The following is a 17,402-nucleotide window of genomic DNA, read 5'->3' as shown; positions in this document are numbered from 1 at the left end:
GGCTTTTATAAAGGTCCTTTTTATTAGATTTAAGTAGCTAAAAGCTTAGCGTTTAAGTAGTAGAACGTTAGGTATTAAAATAATTAAATATTACTACCTAAGTTTATAGAGGCTTTCTAGAAAGCTTTATAGTCTTTAGCTAATATTATGCCTAAGTCTTAGTTAGAGTTTAGACTAGTAACTATAGAATTATTCTAAATAGCTATTAATCCTACTAGCCTTCTCTAATTAGCCTTTATAGTAAGAGGATTAAGGTCCTATTTTAGCTATATCTACTTAATGTTTAAAAGGATAGGATTAATTTAACTATTTATACCTAGGTTTATAATACGCCCCTAGAGAGAGGAAATAGTGCTCTAGATAAGTTATTAGTTAGTATCTTAGTAGTACTAGCTATTCTTAATTAACTAGGTAATTAATAGGCAGTTAGCTTTTCTATAACTAACCTTCTTATATATAAAATAGGTAAATAGTATTTAAGCGTTTTAAGTAGCTTAACTTAGAGTTTCCTATTAATTATATCTTAATCCTAAAGGAATAGTATTCTAATTTACTATTATATTATAGAGAGCTGCCTAATTCCTTAGGTAGTAGTTATTACCTAGTATAACTATGCTTTATAGCTAAGCTTTACTAACTCTCTAATTTAATAGAGTTTATATATAGGTTATAATACTTTAGTTTAATAACAGCTTAGTCTTACGTAGTATCTATTATACTAAAATAAGGTTAGCCTAACTAATCTTAAGTTAATATAACTTATTAGTTAATAAGTTAACTTTATACTAGGTAGCTAGAACTCCTAGAGGTAATTACTAGGGTTTCTTACTAATAGTTATTTAGAGAACTTAATAGGTTGTTAGAGGAGCTAATTAAGACTAAGTTATTCTAATAATATCTAATAGCTAGTAGTCTAAATAGGTCTTAGAGATATAGAATTAGAATTCTTAGGTTAGGCTAAACTTTTTTATAGCCTTATTAAGGTTTAGTAGGTATACTTCTTTCTTAATATTTACTTAGTAGCTAAGGAATTTACTAATCTAGCTAAACTTAAACTTCTAATAGCGTATTATAGATAGACTAAACTTACTTAGGACTCTAGTAGCATAGTTAAGAAGAAGCCCTTTAATAAGGTAGAAGCCCTTTTTCTTACTTTTAACAGTGCCTATAGAGATATATTACTCTAATCTAATTTTAAACTCCTTAAGGTATTATTAGATATTAAGATTCTTCCTTAACTAATATTTATAGAGCTACTATTTAAAGAACTTAATTTATTTCTTCTATTAAGTGCTATTATTACTCCTAAATTTGCGTTAGAGAGCTTCTTTTAGTATATCTTAGTCTTTACCTTTAAGAGCTGTTTAGTATTCTTTAGAGTAATAAATAATATTCTTCTACCTTTACTAGTAGTAGGTAATTACTTATTAGATCTTATTAATCTCTAAGAAGCTGTAATATAGAGTAACTTTCTTATATTACTTAATAAAAATAGTAACTTTAGTACTATTAAAACTTAGTATATACTTAGCAGAGAAAGGTACCTAGCTAAGCTTTAATTAGTTCTAAATAAGCGTTACTATTATTTAAGCTATATTTACTAGAAATAGGGCAGTTAGGTTTATTAATTTAGTATTAGGCTTTAGAAGTTTTACCTTACCTTTAAATAGGCTAGGAGTTTTGTTATTACTTAAGTTATTTCTAGGTTTCTCTCTCTAGGCTTACGTTAGGAGAGCTAATAATTAACCTATATTAAATAATAAATACTTAGTAGAAGAGTTAGTATTTAGGGTATAACCTATTAGTAAGAGATTATTAGTTATCTTAAAAATAAAAAAGGTATAAATAAGAATTATAAAGATAAGTAATAAGTAAGTAGTAAGAACTATCTTAACTGCTATAGAAAGAAGAAGTAAAGATCTCTAAAAGGTCTTTATAGTAGAAAAGATTATAAGAAAAGTTATTATTACTATTATATATCTATTCTTTATTAGTAAGCTTCTTGCCTTATTTATTCTTTTTCTTTTTATCTATACTTAGCAGCACTTGCTACTCTTAATTCCTTTCTTCTAATTATTTCTTAGCTAATTCTTGTTACTAAAGAGTACTTAAGTATAACTATAAGTTATATACTAATTATATAAGTTTTATAGTAGTAAAATAATCTCTAAGAGTTGTTTAAGTGTAACTAGTATACTAGCTATTGTGTTAATAGCTTCTTTAGGGGTAACTTCTTAGTTTTCTAGGTCTAGTATAATCTCTAGTTATAAGGTTACTAAATTTCCTAGAGGTATACTAATACCTTGTTAAGTTCTTAAAGTACTAATTCTTAGGTACTAAATATAATCTAGTATTATACCTATCTTATATTAGTCTCTTAATTCTTAACTTAGACTTACTAAAGTCCTATTATTATTACTAAAAATTAATTACTCTCTAGATAAATGTATTATAAGAATAATTTAGTATTATACCTAAATAGCTATAAATAGAAAGCTTCTTTATTCCCTACGTAGGTTACTATATATAAAAGAGAGGTCTTTAACGCCTCTTTAGGCACGTGTAGCTTAATACTAGATAGGATAAGTGTATTATTAGTTAATACTCTGTTAAGCTCCTATTAGAGGCTTAACTGCTATATACTAATCCTAGATTATATAACCTATGTTATATAATCTTACTCTAATACTTCTTTAGATATACTTTCTATATTACTCTACTACAATAGTAGCTTATTTATAATTATAGACTTTATTATTAGAAGAAAAAAAACTTTAATATTAGAAAAATATATTTCTAATTTATTATATCTTTAGTATTAGAAATTAGACTTATTAGTAAATATTAAACTTAATATTAAAATTAGTAACTAATACTAAGTTATAAGCTTTAATAATAAATATAGCTATATATAGTAGTTAATAATAAACTTTTATATTAGAAAAAGTAACTTATAGCTAATTATATACTTTTATAGTAGAAATTAGTAACTTATAGTAGTTAAAGAATAATTATATTTAATATAAAACTTTAATATAAAAGATATATATTATTATTTATTTTAATTACTATATAGAGCTCTATTTTAAAATAATATAACTATTTTATCTTTAATTCTTATATACTTAGTTTTAGTTTTAATATTAAATACTAATTATTATAGCTCTTTATTTACGCTTTAGCTAATATATAATAGAATAGTATAACTAATTATCTAGCTATATAAGTAATAAATTTCTAGTTTACTCTATTTCTAATAGTATATTAGAGTTTTCTATTATAATATTCTTTTACTAAGCCTAATTACCTAATACCTTTTTTTTATATACCTTTAATAACTTATTAAGCTTAATACTACTAGATATTACTATACTATAATACTACTTTACTATTTAAAATATAGGTTTTCTTCTATATTTTATACTTTATAAAGCTATAGAAAATATTACTTAACTTTATATCTTTTTACTAGCGTATCTAGAAATAATATTTATTATAGTAGGTTTATATAGTTATAAGCTATGTACTAAGTAATTAGTTAATTAGTATTTTAGTCGCGATAATATTTCTTTGCTTTGTAACGTAATTAACATAACTAACTTAAGGGCCTACCTGGTAGCTATGTTGCAGTATACCTTAGAGTCTGTTCTATAGTAGTCCCTGCCAGCTCTGCAGTATACCCTGCCGCCTGTGTTAATAGCGCTTTCTCTGGAAACAAGAGCGTAAAATCCTCTTGTAATTTACGATTTTTCCAATCTTTAATAAACTGCCTGCATCTGGGTGTAAACTACGTGTACCTTTTTAGAAACTGGAGTACAGCTCGTCTACCCTCGTTTATGTGAACAGAAGACTGCTTTTGGGAAGTAGACGACTAGTAACGTTTATCGTAACACAGGAACTCAATAGGTATCCAACCATTCTTGTTTCTTGCTTTGACGTTGGCTTCGTGTGATACTAGTCGTTTAATCACGCTGATATTAGCCCATCGGACCAGCCAATGTAAAGGAGTATTCTTGTCGTTATCGATTTCGTGGACAGATCCTTGTGCCTTGACCCAGTAATCTACGATATCGGGATGAGCAGCCCAGTGAATGGGGAGTGTTCCAGAGACTGTGTCGTTTTGTTGAATTGGGATACGTTTCCTCAGGTGCAACTTCAACAATATGACCGCTTGAGACACCACACCGACACGGAACGCATGATGTAACGGGCAGTGGCCTCGAAATTCACCTTTCTCCGTTCTTACCGTGAGGCTCGCATTGTATCTCACCAACACCTTGACGTTTTCGACATGGCGAGTCATAATTGCTTGAATCAAGGCGGTGTTTCCCTCAGGGCCACCCAGAAGGTCGATTTCCTGGTAAAACGGGCACAATTCCTCTAGTATGGTCGGATCAGGAAGCCTGGCAGCCAGATGGAGTGGGTATTGATTATCTTCAGTCGAAGACATTGTATCAGCGCCGCTCTCAATAAGTTTGTCCAATAGTCCTCGACGACCCTGTCTTATAGCCTCATGGAATGGGGACGTCCCTCCGATCTTTGAGATGGCATTGGGCGAGGCCGATGCGATGAGCAATATAACAGCTATCGCATCAGCTTTGGTGACAGCAACTTTTGGCTTTGAACAAGCAAGCCACAGGGGCGTTTGCTCATTCATGTTGCAAGCATGGATATTGGCGCGATGATTTACGAGACTTCGAACGGCCTCTACCCAGCCAAAGCTTGCAGCGTAATGAAGTGCAGTGTTCAGATCGTGTCCAGGAATGTCGGGATTTGCTCCGGCATCGAGAAGAATGAGCTGTATAGCTTCATTTGGGGATTCTGTCAAAGGAGTCTGTCCAACATCGTCTGTCGCGTCAAGGTCCGCGCCTTTGTTGATCAGAAATCGCACGACTTCGGAGTAGCCTCTCCTGACGGCTAGATGCAAAGCGGTGTACCCGCCAGGCATCCGTATGTTGATGTTTGCTTTGTAATCCACAAGCAGCTTTACCGCTAGTAGATGACCTCCTGCGGTTGCTGCATGGAGTGCTGCCATTCCAGCATCCTTCAACTCTTTAGCTGTAGACTGGTGGTCGATGTTGGCCCCGTTGTTTATGCAATGCTTCATGAGATCTACCGCATTGTTGCATGCAGCTTTGATGAGCTCTCGAGAGTATTTGGTTTGGGGGCGTCGCGATGGTAGCCATGAAGTCGAAGTCGAAGGTCGATGCTGGAGCCGGGATGAAGGAAGAGATATCTCTGAGCTCTCTCTCAACCCCTCCAATGCGTTTTCGATTGACGCATAGCATAGTGACGGAATTTGTTTCGTCGCTTCTGCAAAATACATTCGCTGCTCTGCAGGAGCCGCTCTACAGTTAAGGTTGTTAGCGTAAACGACATCTTTATCGTAGTGCATAGAGCCTTACGTAGCATAGTCAAAAGCCTTTTGAACAGCATTCAGCTTTTCGACTTGCAGTTGTATGGCTGCTCCATATTCGCGTATGGAATCTTCATTCATTGACGGAGGCTTGAGCTTTTGTTGTCTCCGGGTGAAAGCTGTAGCTTCTCTCAACCAAGATTGATAGTCCAGGAAGACCATGTTTATGCTATTGTGGATATCCGCGGGGAGTAGTGGACCTCGTGTCATCAGTCCATCACGTATCCCCTGGAAACAGTTCTTGGCTGTCTTCAGCTTGAGATTCCATGCTTGCCATGATTTGAACAGGTTCCATGCCGCCAAAGGAATCTGGGGGTTCTTTCGCAACAGCTCGAGTACGATTTTGCCAGCCTCATAGGCGTTTACTGTCATACCGCAACAGGTTTGGATCAACTCCACGAACGACCCTAAAGCCATTGTGAAGTGGGTGGGTATAGCAACGGAACCTTGGAAAGGCCTGGGAGGTTGCTTGTCGGGTCGTAAAAGGATACAGACAAAATATGGTACTACAATAGAGTGCGATCACATAGAAATTTAAGAAGTATAGGGGCAACCTTGGAAGATACTGCATTACGTTGTAGACACAACCAGGTCGCATCAAAACGTGCACCCAAAAGTGTACATCCCACCCCCAAGCGCTGCATAGGACTGGATTCGAGCGTTTGCTCCGCGCCCTCAACGAATTAGCGCCCTTGGACATCGTTACAACGTACGGTGGGTGTATTTTCAAGGTGGATCTGGGAGGGGGTGGCTGAACGCTGCACCTCTTATTTGTTACATGCAGTGACGCAAGCAGGTTGATTCAACAGCAGAATATCTTGGCTGTGGCTGCTCCAGGATCTACCTTGAAAATATATCCACTGTACGTTGTAAACCATGCTCTTTCGCTGGGAATATGAAGGTGTACACGCAGTCTCCCAATGTAGCGGTAGACCTATAATCTATCCACTGAAACGATATGCCACAGCAGGGATTTGCTTAGCGCGAGTCCTTCTACCACATAAGCTAGCCTCGCAATGAGATACTGGTACAGAAAATAAGCACGGGATACTAGCGAAGACTACATATGTCGCATAGTGAACTGTAAACGAACCTTTGCACCGAAATCCGCTAGTCTGTCCTGTAGAACCGATGGTCATTGATTGCTACTGTACCTAGGTAACCAATTCGTGTGTAGCACCCCAAAGGCTTACAATATCGGCAACGTACCTGATCCCGATAGCCAAACAATTGTAGCTTGCTTTCGGCCCGCGCTTGGATTCGGCTATTCTGGTGGAAAACACCATCCAGCGCGTGCGGGAATGCTGATTTCTCAAGCTGGAGTAGCTACTCGTTTACCCTTGTTACTTACTACGCAATTCGTACCGTCTACAACCTACTTACTCTGGGTATTAGTGCAGCGGCGGTAGGATATGTGGCTTTGTACATACATGCCTCGAGTAACAGAAAGTACCGAAGTCACAGGCAAAGTCACAGCTTCACTCGCGCTCGATACTACCTATAGGCTATTGTAATCATTGCTTTTGTACAGGCTCTAGCGCGTAAAGTGGTGCCGTGTTAGAGGGTGGGCTCCGTTAAGAGACGCTAGGCTGCTCCCGTAGTCTTGTTAACTTGTATCGCAGTTGCGCCGCTATTAACCAATCTATCCTTAAAACTATGTGCCGTGTGCTATAAATAACACCACTACCGTACCGTGCTGGGAGCGCCATGGGGGCGAAGACGACAAGGCTGAGACCGCGGATCTCAGCCTTGTGCCTTCGAATGTGGAAAATGTTGATGTAATCTATAGCTATCAGGCTATAACGATTTGTAAGAACAAGGCAAGGTTTTGAGGTGGACTAAAGCTTTGTTTAGGCGGTCGTTGTTGTTTCACTGTATCTTAGGATGTGGTGATTCAGAATTCAGGTGAAAAATAGTGCAAAACACCCTAAAATGCCCTGTTGCTGGCAAAAGCCTGTACGAAGCCCCAAGTGGACGTGCGTCACGGTTTCTGGCCACTCAGAAGTTCTGCAACTAGGGTTCTCGCACTAAGCACCCGAACAGGGTGTGGGTGTACCTGGAGCTGTCCGAGGATTGGTAAAGGTTTCCGAAAAGGCCATTCAGAGACCCTGATCAAGAGGCGCGGTGCTGACAGCAGAGCGGGGGCCCCCTCCAACAATTGACTAAGAGGTGCACGGCCTTCCTGCGTTCTGTACCAAAGCTATATCAACAGCGAACCTTGTCTAGTGCACACAGTACCAAGACTTTCTTCCCCTCAAAAGTCTACACCGCACCATTAGCAGTGTCAGCCTCCTCTGCCACGAGGGGCTACTTCTGAAGCATCCGGGATCACCAGACCTGCTGCATCCGCGTTGGCCTTTGTTGTCGATCACTCTGAAGGGAACTAGGTCTTTTTAGGCATGAAATTGAATGTTCGTTCGCTAACGAACATCTGTTGCGAGCTACTCCCCGTGTTTATTTATATCACCATGCATCCACCAGCCTGAAGAGTCCTCCCACTCATCCTCACCACTCCTGCGTCATTCAGCGGTCATTCGAACGCATCGAGATATCCCTCACAAACTGTGACCGTGCATCTGCAGATAATTTCGTTGAGGCCTGACTGTGACCAGTAAGCTTACTACCGAGTAGGTGGCATTATCTTCACATCGCTTCGATGACGTGTGTTTGGAGCCTGTTCACCCATGTCGACCATGACGAACATTCTTAACGATGGTTTGCCCGGTGAATAGCATGAATCTTACACAACCTACATAGTTGTTTGCGCCCATGGTCTGCGCAAACGCGTGGCTAGCCGACGTCCACGCTGCAAGCGGCGATTCAGAGCCGCCGCCCAAACCTGATATCCCTACCGAGTACGCGCGGAAGCCTTGAAGGTGCCCCGCGCCACAGGCCAACCTCTTTTCCTCTCCGCCCCCATCCACGTGCACATGGTTCGCACGGAAAAGACGGCGCGCTGCGCTTTCTGAGATCTGTCCGCCGAAAGAAAAGCGACAGCGAGTACGCATTGCTCCTGCGCCACCCCACCAGCACCACCTCCAACTGCCGCCGATCGCTTCGCCCTTCTCTCTTCACATGCCCATGCTCAAACGCGCGCGCTCGCCGTCATCGCCGCTTCACCTGCTCCTTCCCCCCTTCAGGCGGCACTCAGTCCCCCCACCCTCGTTTCCTTCACGTGCGAGCGACTTGCCTTCCACGAAAGCCTCGCCGGCGAGACTGTCGTGGAAGAGCACAGGATCTCCGATCTATTTCAGTTCCGTCTATGGAATTCCAAGAATCTGCGATAGCAGTAACGGTAGGGCTTTAGCAACCTGCTCGACAACATGTCGAGGTACTCGACCGTCCCAGTAATCCAGATATACCCTTCCATTAGCGCCGTAGTCGTCTATATTGAGAACCAAATCAGACTGTTCAGGTTCGAGTTAGCACAATGCTGGATACGCCGGAGTGAAAGTAGACTTACCTCCATTCCATCTTCTCCGTGAAGAAATTCAAACGACAATGCCGCTTCCCCAGACACATTTGTCGCTTGTGCTCTGCGGTAGTTGATCAATGTATTGAAAAGGTGTTGCGACGGTGGCGTGAGCTTGAGCGTGGCGAGCGCACGCAAAGCGCCGGCGGAATATAGGATTGAAGAAAGGTAGTCTACCTGGATTGCGGCTAGTAAGTCGATAGCGCGAGTGTCAGATTTGACCTCTACCGAGCACACCAGCAGGTTCAGCATTGCTCCAATCATCTTTTCGGTACCGACGTTCGCCTCGTGGCGGCCTGAGTCGAGATAGCCAAAGGTGATGATGCCAGTGTCGATCCAGCTTCGCAGTACCAGCACCCAGGCTGCTTTGAACATCGTGGGGAGCGTGATGCCATGCTCCTGAGAGAATGCTTTTAAAGGAGTGATGTCATGCCAGTCTACCCCGACGCGACACAACTCGCCACGTGCGCTTTCGGGGGAGTCTAGCACGGGAAATAGGCAAGGAGTTGCATGTTGAAGGCGTTGGACCCAGTATTCCGTTGCGTCATGTGCAGAGCCGAGAACATGCTTCACATGTTCGCTATACCGAGGAGCTTCCTCGGCTGGTGGCTGATCCGCGTACAGAAGAGACCAGTCGGAGAGGAGAGTGGAAAATGAGATGGCGTCCATGATGGCGTGACTGACATCGAGCCTTATCATTACTTCCCCAGATGGCAACGGAAGGACGTGAAGGCGATGCGGGAGGTTCTTTCCTTGGTTGTCGAGACGCGGGAGCGCCTTGAAAGTTTCGAGTATGTCCTTGGTCGGTTGCTCGATAAGCACAACATCCGCAATCGCTTCTCTTACAACAACCTGGATCAGGTCTTTGTCGGTTGGACCGGACACAAAAACAGTCCGTAGTGAGGTATGGCGACAAACCAATTTCTGCCAAGATTTCATCAACTTCTTGATGTCAATGAATCCAGGTCCAGGTTTTTCGTGAAGCGTTAGTTTACCAATCAACTGGGTTACGTAAACTCTGCTGTCTCTAGAGTTGCTATCCAACATGTAATTCTGGATTGGCAAACAAGGGTATGCGTCCTCAACCTCACTGGGGGAAAGTTCAAGGTCTGCCAACGTTACGTCGAGGAATTGATCGAGGCTTCCATAGCTGAATGGAAGCAAGGGAAAGTCGACAAGCGTGTGTCTGGGTTTGACGCATGTCAACTGCTCTGCTGTTTGTCGGAGGCAATCTTCAAGATTGGCGATCCACTTGAGGAGAGAATCTTGGCGTTCCATCTGTTGATTGTACAAGAAGGTGAACTGAAGACGGCCGTTGACGAAAGATGCTGACACTTCAATCAATACCCAACGTTGAGTGTCTTGCGCCGCTTCTGCAGAACTGTCTCCTTGACCATGCACGCGTTGAAATAGCGCACCTGGTCGCTCAAGTTGTTGATATTGACCTTCATAGTTAAACAAGATCTCAACCGGACCGGACTGTTCGAAGGCAATCTTACCCCTTGGATTGGAGTAGCGAGAATTGAAATAAGCCCAGCCATTCTTTGGTATGCGCCGTCGACCGTCTTTGGTGCGACGGATGGTCTCAAGAATACTCTGTTGACCATTTCCAGAGATGACAAGCGGATATATTGTCGTAAACCAGCCAACCGTACGAGATATGTCAATGTCATCATCCCATGATTCTCGTCCGTGTCCCTCGTTGAAAATGGTGGGTGCAGGACGATCAGTAAAGGTGGTTACGAAAGAGTGCCATAGTACGGCTTGAAAGAGTTCCACAGGCTGGGTCCCTAATGGGATATTGGCAGAGCCCATAAGCTGGTCCGTGGATTCTTGGCTGAGTGTAAAGGAACGTTCTAGAACGTCCTTGTACATGTTGGAAGACAATGTCTTACCCCAGTAAGCGGGCGGTGCTGGCGTAATTTCAAATGGTAGGGAGCGTTCGGGAGACAGGTGTTTGTGCGCATATTGAGCCTGTAGACGGCACCAAGTCTGGAAAGAGAAGGGGCTTGGACTTGGAAAAGTCCCCTTGTTAAGCACGTTTTCCAGGTCGTCGAGAAGGATCCGCCACGAGACCAGATCAACGACAAGGTGGTGAGCCGCCACGAAGACAAAGTGACCATCAACGGCTGTCTTGATGACATCCACAGCAAAGAGTGGGCCCGCCTCGATGTCGAAGGATGTCTGACTGATACGCATAGCATCATGGGCCTGCTGCAGGGACGTTAGTTCGTGGTCTGTTATACGGACGCAGTTGTCTGTGCCTGCTGCCACGGATTGGACCCAGTCGCCTTGGGCTGTCTGGGTGAATCGAGCACGCAGCATGGAATGGCGGACTACGAGCATCTCCACAGCACGACAAATGTCTTCAAAGGACACGGTCCTCGTCAGTCGGAGCAGGAGGCTCTGGGTGAAGCAGCCATGGCTTCCCCGCGGCTGCAAGTCACAGAACAGGCGCTGAATCGGCGACAAGCCAAACGGAGTATCGCACGGCTCCTCAGCATGCTGTTGGGTAGCAGTCTTGAGGTGGGTGGCCGCTCGTGCTTGCTCAGCCAGGCTTTTGTTGCTGAAGATTTGCGACACGGTCAGACGCAGGCCAGCCGCCAGGCACCGCGCAGAAAGCTGCATGGCCGAGATAGAGTCGCCACCGAGGCGCAAGAATTGGTCGTCCATGCCTATCTCGGCCGCGTCTATGTTCAGCACGCCTGCCCACAGCTCTTGCAGTGAGCGCTCGACAGCCGTCGAGGGAGCGCGTTTAGCCCGGGGCGAGGCGTCAGAGAGGGCCGCAACCAGCTGCAGACGTGTGAACCTGGCCACCTCAGCACGCAGCCGGCGCCGGTCCATCTTGCCTGTTGCCGTCCTTGGAAGGTATCTCAGTCGCACAAACGCGTCGGGCACCATAAAGATAGGAAGCGAGCTGGCTAGGTGCATCTCTGCCGCGCGCGCGCGAGTCGTGAAGCGATCGCCCGCTATGTGTATGATAGCTGCATCCCCGGCGTTGCGGTAGGCGCTGTCGTCGTCGCCATCATCACCGTCGCCGTCGCCGCACCACACAAACGCCGTTAGCAGCGGCGCCTGCTTGTCTGCCGGCTGCACCACAGCGGCCACGACATCGCGTGCCTCAGCAAAAGCCAACCGCACATGCTCCTCGACTTCGCCGAGCTCAACGCGCTGCCCGCGGATCTTGACCTGGGCGTCGTCTTTGCGGCCTAGCAATCGTAGCGTGCCGTCTGCGTCATAGCGCGCCATATCGCCAGTGCGGTACAAGACGCCGCGACGTCCGGCGTGTCCGGTCGCGCCTTTTCCAAGCCAATGCGGGTCCTGGACGAAGGCCGCCGCTGTCTTGGCCGCGTCGCCGAGGTAGCCTTTCCCGACCAGAGGCCCCTCCAGCCACAACTCGCCCGCGGCGCCGATGGGCACAAGGCGGTCGCCGCGCTGGGCGTCGACGATCCACGTCGCAAGTCCAATACCGCGCCCAATGTTGCCCAGTTCGTCTGCCGTCTGCACCTTGACGCGCCCTGTGGCCGAAACGGTGCACTCAGCGGGCCCATAGATGTTCATGAGCGTAGCGTGAGATACCCACATAGCAATGTCCTGCGGCCGCATGGCTTCACCCGCCAGCATCAGCGTTTGCAGCGTCGGCACCTTCGCCGGATTGAGCAGACGGGCGACGGACGGCGTCAGGTCGGCGAAGGTGACTGCCATGCGCGACATGGCACCTTCTACATCATCCTTGCGTTCCGCCTCCGAGGGAATGCACAAGCACGCACCTGCCGCGGCCGATTGCACAAAGTTGGACCATGCCGCATCGAAGGCATACGAGGAAAAGTCGAAGATGCGACCTTCTGCTGGCGCGTATCCCAGCTCCTGCTGTTGGTGCTTGACTGCGCTGCTGAAGTTGGCGTGGGTAAGCATGGCACCTTTGGGCGTCCCCGTGCTCCCAGATGTGAAGACAACGCAGAGCGTGCCCGCCGGATTCACGCTGGGTAGGTCTGGCCTGCTCGCCACGCTGGTTGCGTCCAGCTGGCCCGCGTCTACCACCTTGCACAGAGGGACTGAACATGCAGCGGCCAAGTCTTGCATCGCGGCCGAGCAAAGCATCACCTTTGCCTTGACTTGCCCTGCCATCAGTCGCAGCCGTTCCTCGGGTTGCGTTACGTCCATGGCCACAGAGGCTCCGCCGGCTTTCATGACTCCTAACATGGCAACAGGCATCCACTTGGACTTTTCGAAGCAGAGCGGCACCACCGACCCTTCCCCAACGCCGTCTGCCACCAACTGGTGTGCAAGGGTTGTTGACAGATCGTCCAACTCGCGGTAGCTCAAGTCACCGTCCCAAGCACACACAGCTTGCTTCTCCGGATGCTGCAGCACTCTTTCGGCAATGACATCGTGCACACAGATCTCGACTGCCGGTGGTATGGTGGCATTCCAGTCCCATATCTGCCTCAGATCCCGCTCATTGATAGCTCCAATTTCCTCCATCGTGACCTGGACATCTTGCGCATCGCACAACTGCCGCAGCAACTGCTCAAACTGCTCAACTATGCGCCGCGCCTGGCGCGCGCTGACAATGTGAGAATCAGTGTTCAAGCGTATTTTGAGACCGGTGGGTTCCAAGACACACTCAAGCATGACGGCATACGAGTTGAAAACGTTCAGCACGTCAGATTTGTCCTCAGTATCGGAATCATTGCTCTGATACATGTCTGTGGCGTGACGCATAGCATCGTCCGCTTCAGCAGGCTGGATGACGAGTAACGTCTGAAAGAAGCTCGACTCGCTGATTTGGGAGATGCGCTGCAGGCCCGTCTGTTCGAACGGGATCATCTTCACTGACTGTTCTTGCACTTGTCGTAGAAACTCAACAACATTCATGTCTCTTCTCACCTTGACTGGCAGGGGAATCGTCGCAATGGTAGGCCCCCCGATCCTGTCAGCCCCGAAGATAGGCGCTTGCCGCCCGCTGACGGTCACCCCAAAGACTACGTCCGGAGAGTTGGTGTAGATGGAAGCGAGGATAGCCCAGGAGGCTCGTACAAGGGTAGATGCAGTGATATCGTGATTGCGAGGCCATTGCAATGCCGAGATGTGATGTTCAATTGTGTGATCTGCTCGAGGTTGGTATGCCGGCGATGGTAGCGGGGGAAAGGCCGCCAATTCCAAGTCCTGGAACTGAGTTTTCCAGAACTCATCAGCTTCCTGCCGCCTTTGTGTCAGGTACGCTACAAAGTCTCGGAATGGGGCCAGTGGTTCAGTGACATCCCCGCGGTAGACCTTCTGCACTTGCTCCAGAATTTGTGGCTTGCACCACCCGTCGTATAGGGCATGATGTACACTCCAGATCAAATACGTGCATCCTCGGTCATTGTCATGCAAGAGGCCTAATCTCATCAACGGTGTTCCCAACTGCATGTGCTCCTGTCGATCGCGGGAAAGATACTCCTGGATATTCCCACTGCTAACCCGCCAGATGAAATCGTTAGCGATCACGACTTGCACTATTCCCATTGGAGATAGATCGATAATGCGAGTGCGGAGAATTGGTGTCATCTGCACAACCTTGCTCCAGGCATGCTTGAGACGAGGGACGTCGATATTCCCGCTGAGCTTGAATACATTCTGGTTCACATAATCCCCTGGTCGTTTGATGGTCATGGCCAAAAGGCCCTCTTGTAGTGGCGTACACGGCAGAGCGTCCTCGATTAACTCTGCGTTGTCGAGGTTGCAGCGAACTGCAGCCCGAGCACGTATCTCCGCTACTTTGATGGAAGCCGCATGTAGGAGGACGAATGGTTGAACGGAGGCGGATTCGTCACTAACATCGACTGCAGCTATGTGAACTAGTCGTGCAAGCTGGCCTAACCGTGTCGAACGAAACACATCTGCGACGTTAAGGATCAATCCGCGATCACGAGCCGCACTTACCAAACGCATCGCATGGATCGAGTTCCCTCCTAGTTGGAAGAAGGAATCTGTAGTCGCGATGCTTGCGGCATCTATCTGAAGAACCTTCGCCCAGAGTAATTGGAGCTGACGTTCCATGTCAGTTGAAGGGGCGGTCCGGGCCTCCTGTGACCGTGTCTGCAGCGCAGCTAGCTGCGTGAGGGTCATGGATGCGCCGATTCGCTTCAGCTGAAGGCGGTCGATTTTTCCAGTCCTCGTTACCGGGATCTGTTCGATCGGGATCAATGACCCCGGCAACATGTACGTGGGGAGTTGCTCGGCTAGTCTCTCCTGAACCTCTTGCCTACGGGTTCGTAGAATTTCAGCGTCGAGTGTTGCAAAAGCAACCAGTTGAGGGTCGCTGCTACCCTGAGGAGTGATTGTTTCCGCAACAACCCGTGTTGTGTTGCCCAATATCTGCCGCAGGTGGTATTGTACTTCGCCCAACTCCACTCGTTGGCCTCGTATTTTGACCTGGGAGTCTTTCCGTCCCAGATATGTGATGGTTCTGTCTGGATTCTGCCGAGCAAGGTCGCCCGTTTTGTATAAGCGGTTGTGAGGTCCTGGCCGGACTTCACTGAGCCAATTCGCCGATTGGCAAAATGGCACAGTTGCTCCCTTTCCACGGTTGAGATATCCGCGTCCGACACTGGCACTCTCAATCACTACCTCACCAGTTCCTCCCATTGGTATTAGTCTCTCGTTATTCTCCGCATCTACGATCCACAAAACTGTCCCAACGCCGTGACCTATATTCGCAGGATCCGAGTCAGAGCTTGTTACATTTCGCAGTGAGCTGATAGCCGCGCATTCGCATGGGCCATACGCGTTCATCAATTCGACGCGCCTCGCCCATGTAGTCGTAACATCGGCAGTCAAGGCCTCCCCGCCCATTAGCAGATGACGAAGAGTCTGAACCTTTGTCGCATCGAGAAGAGACACTGATGTCGGAGTCAAACTTGCCCAATTTACGCGATACCGATTCATGAAGTTTTCGAGGTCAGTCAACCGCTCCTGGTCCGAGGGTATACAAATACAACCCCCAAACATGAGTGTCATGAGTACATCGCGGTTGCCGACATCGTAGATGAAATTAGCAAATTGTAGCACTCGTGACTGTTCATCCAGGTGTAATGCAGGGCCGTTGGCCATGGCAGCTGCGTAAAAGGCACCATGTTCCATCGTCACACCCTTTGGCTTCCCACTCGATCCAGAAGTGAACACTCCATACAGAGCGTTGTATGGTTGAGATTGGGACTCAATATAGGGCCTTGAAGATGAAGTATCGCCATCAATAGCACAGTCGTCCTTGAGACAGACAACCTTCATGCCCAAATTTTTCCCAACGGAGTTGGTTCTCGCTGAAGTGACGAGAAAATTTGCATGGAGATCATCACAGATGCTCCGCATTCGAGATACCGGATAGGAAGGGTCTAGAAAAACATATGCTCCGCCAGCCTTGATAACTCCAAGAAGAGCGACAATAGCCAGCTTCGACTTTTCGAAGCATAGCGGTACATATACTTCCGGACCTACGCCTAGCTGCTGAAGATGCGCTGCCACCCGCGAGGAATGCTCGTCAAGCTCGGCGTAGGTCATATCCCCGTCCCACGCACTGACTGCTATGCTGGTACCTCGCTTCCTGCATTGCTCTTGAATTACAGCATGTATACACAGTGGCGAAAACTTTGGTGGAGTTTTGTTCCAAATGGCTAGTTGTGTTTTGTCCCGCGGGCTGCAGATATCCAGTTCCCGGTAGGTTTTCAGTGGATTCTGCACCATGGTAAAAAGTACATGCTGGAACGTTTCAGCAACTCTGGATGCATAATCTGTATTGAGAACAGAAGTCGAATAGTTCAAGACGACATTGAGCATGTCTCCAACGGAGACATGAATGACAATCTGTAGGCGCGTTAGCGGAATTTATTTACGTGTCAGTTTCCGCTTTCACTCGCCTTGACATTTTCAAAACTGGGTGTCAATTGTGCTCGGTGATGAGCTGACAACCAGGACACTTGATGGTTGGCAATGACTGTATCGAAGTCTGTTCCAAGGGCTTCTTTCATTCGCTCTTGGTAGGGAGGATCTTTTACTAAACCTTGGAGCAGGTCTATAAGGGAAGTGTTGGAGTCCAAATTGACACGGCACACTGAAGTGTCAAGAGCGCTGGGATCCCCTTGGGCTGTGGTTGCGTAGCCAAAAGCTACTTGGTTATCTCCAAGATATGCACCAAGGACTATGCTCCATGTGACTTGGAGAAGGTGAGGCAGACTGATGTTATTCGCATCGCAAAACTGACGAATTCTGAGGCCCCCATGATTTTCAAGAGTGACGGACTCGGTCTTTTCAGTTGTTGGATGGGGCGACCCTCTGGTCAAGGATGGGAATGGGCAAGTCATGTTGTTTTGACGTGATCTGCCACTCGCAATGGCAGTCATGGTACTGTGAGTAGTGAAGCAGGTAACGCTGAGTTAAAGACAAACATGTCCGTTCGAGATTTTATTCTGTCACTTTTTCAACACTACTGATGCATGGAAGCTTAATTACGTAGGTGGTATATTAAATAAG

The 17,402-nt window shown here is 46.4% G+C and overlaps 3 protein-coding genes across 3 annotated transcripts; all 3 read right to left on the bottom strand.

The window, feature by feature from the left end:
* Positions 1-3,480: 3,480 nt before the first annotated feature.
* Positions 3,481-6,075, bottom strand: P153DRAFT_339803 (ankyrin). Its single transcript, XM_033665843.1, has 2 exons — positions 5,406-6,075; positions 3,481-5,348 (listed from the first exon to the last, which is right to left on the bottom strand). Exons 1-2 carry the CDS (start codon positions 5,831-5,833, stop codon positions 3,872-3,874), a joined length of 1,905 nt encoding a protein of 634 aa, XP_033524561.1. The 5' UTR covers positions 5,834-6,075; the 3' UTR covers positions 3,481-3,871.
* Positions 6,076-12,097: 6,022 nt separating this feature from the next.
* P153DRAFT_422866 (acetyl-CoA synthetase-like protein) lies at positions 12,098-15,095 on the bottom strand (the record flags this gene model as incomplete). The annotated part of the gene is made up of 2 exons (XM_033672394.1): positions 12,098-12,118; positions 12,615-15,095. 2 exons carry the CDS (start codon positions 15,093-15,095, stop codon positions 12,098-12,100), a joined length of 2,502 nt encoding a protein of 833 aa, XP_033524560.1.
* Positions 15,096-15,569: 474 nt separating this feature from the next.
* On the bottom strand, positions 15,570-16,709 carry P153DRAFT_290108 (acetyl-CoA synthetase-like protein; the record flags this gene model as incomplete). The annotated part of the gene is made up of 1 exon (XM_033663693.1): positions 15,570-16,709. A coding segment is annotated over one exon (1,140 nt), but the record flags the coding sequence as incomplete, so codon positions are not given.
* Positions 16,710-17,402: the final 693 nt, after the last annotated feature.

This window comes from Dothidotthia symphoricarpi (assembly GCF_010015815.1).
Source record: "Dothidotthia symphoricarpi CBS 119687 unplaced genomic scaffold P153scaffold_9, whole genome shotgun sequence".
Classification (NCBI taxonomy): Eukaryota; Fungi; Ascomycota; class Dothideomycetes; order Pleosporales; family Dothidotthiaceae; genus Dothidotthia; species Dothidotthia symphoricarpi.
Note: the sequence above shows the minus strand (reverse complement) of the source record. Positions and strands in the feature narration are given on the sequence as shown.

Coding starts and splice junctions, on each gene's coding strand:
- P153DRAFT_339803 (XM_033665843.1), bottom strand. CDS start 5,833: ATGGCTTTAGGGTCGTTCGTGGAGTTGATCCAAACCTGTTGCGGTATG. Junction 5,349..5,405: donor AAGGCTTTTGACTATGCTAC/GTAAGGCTCTAT, acceptor CCTTAACTGTAG/AGCGGCTCCTGCAGAGCAGC.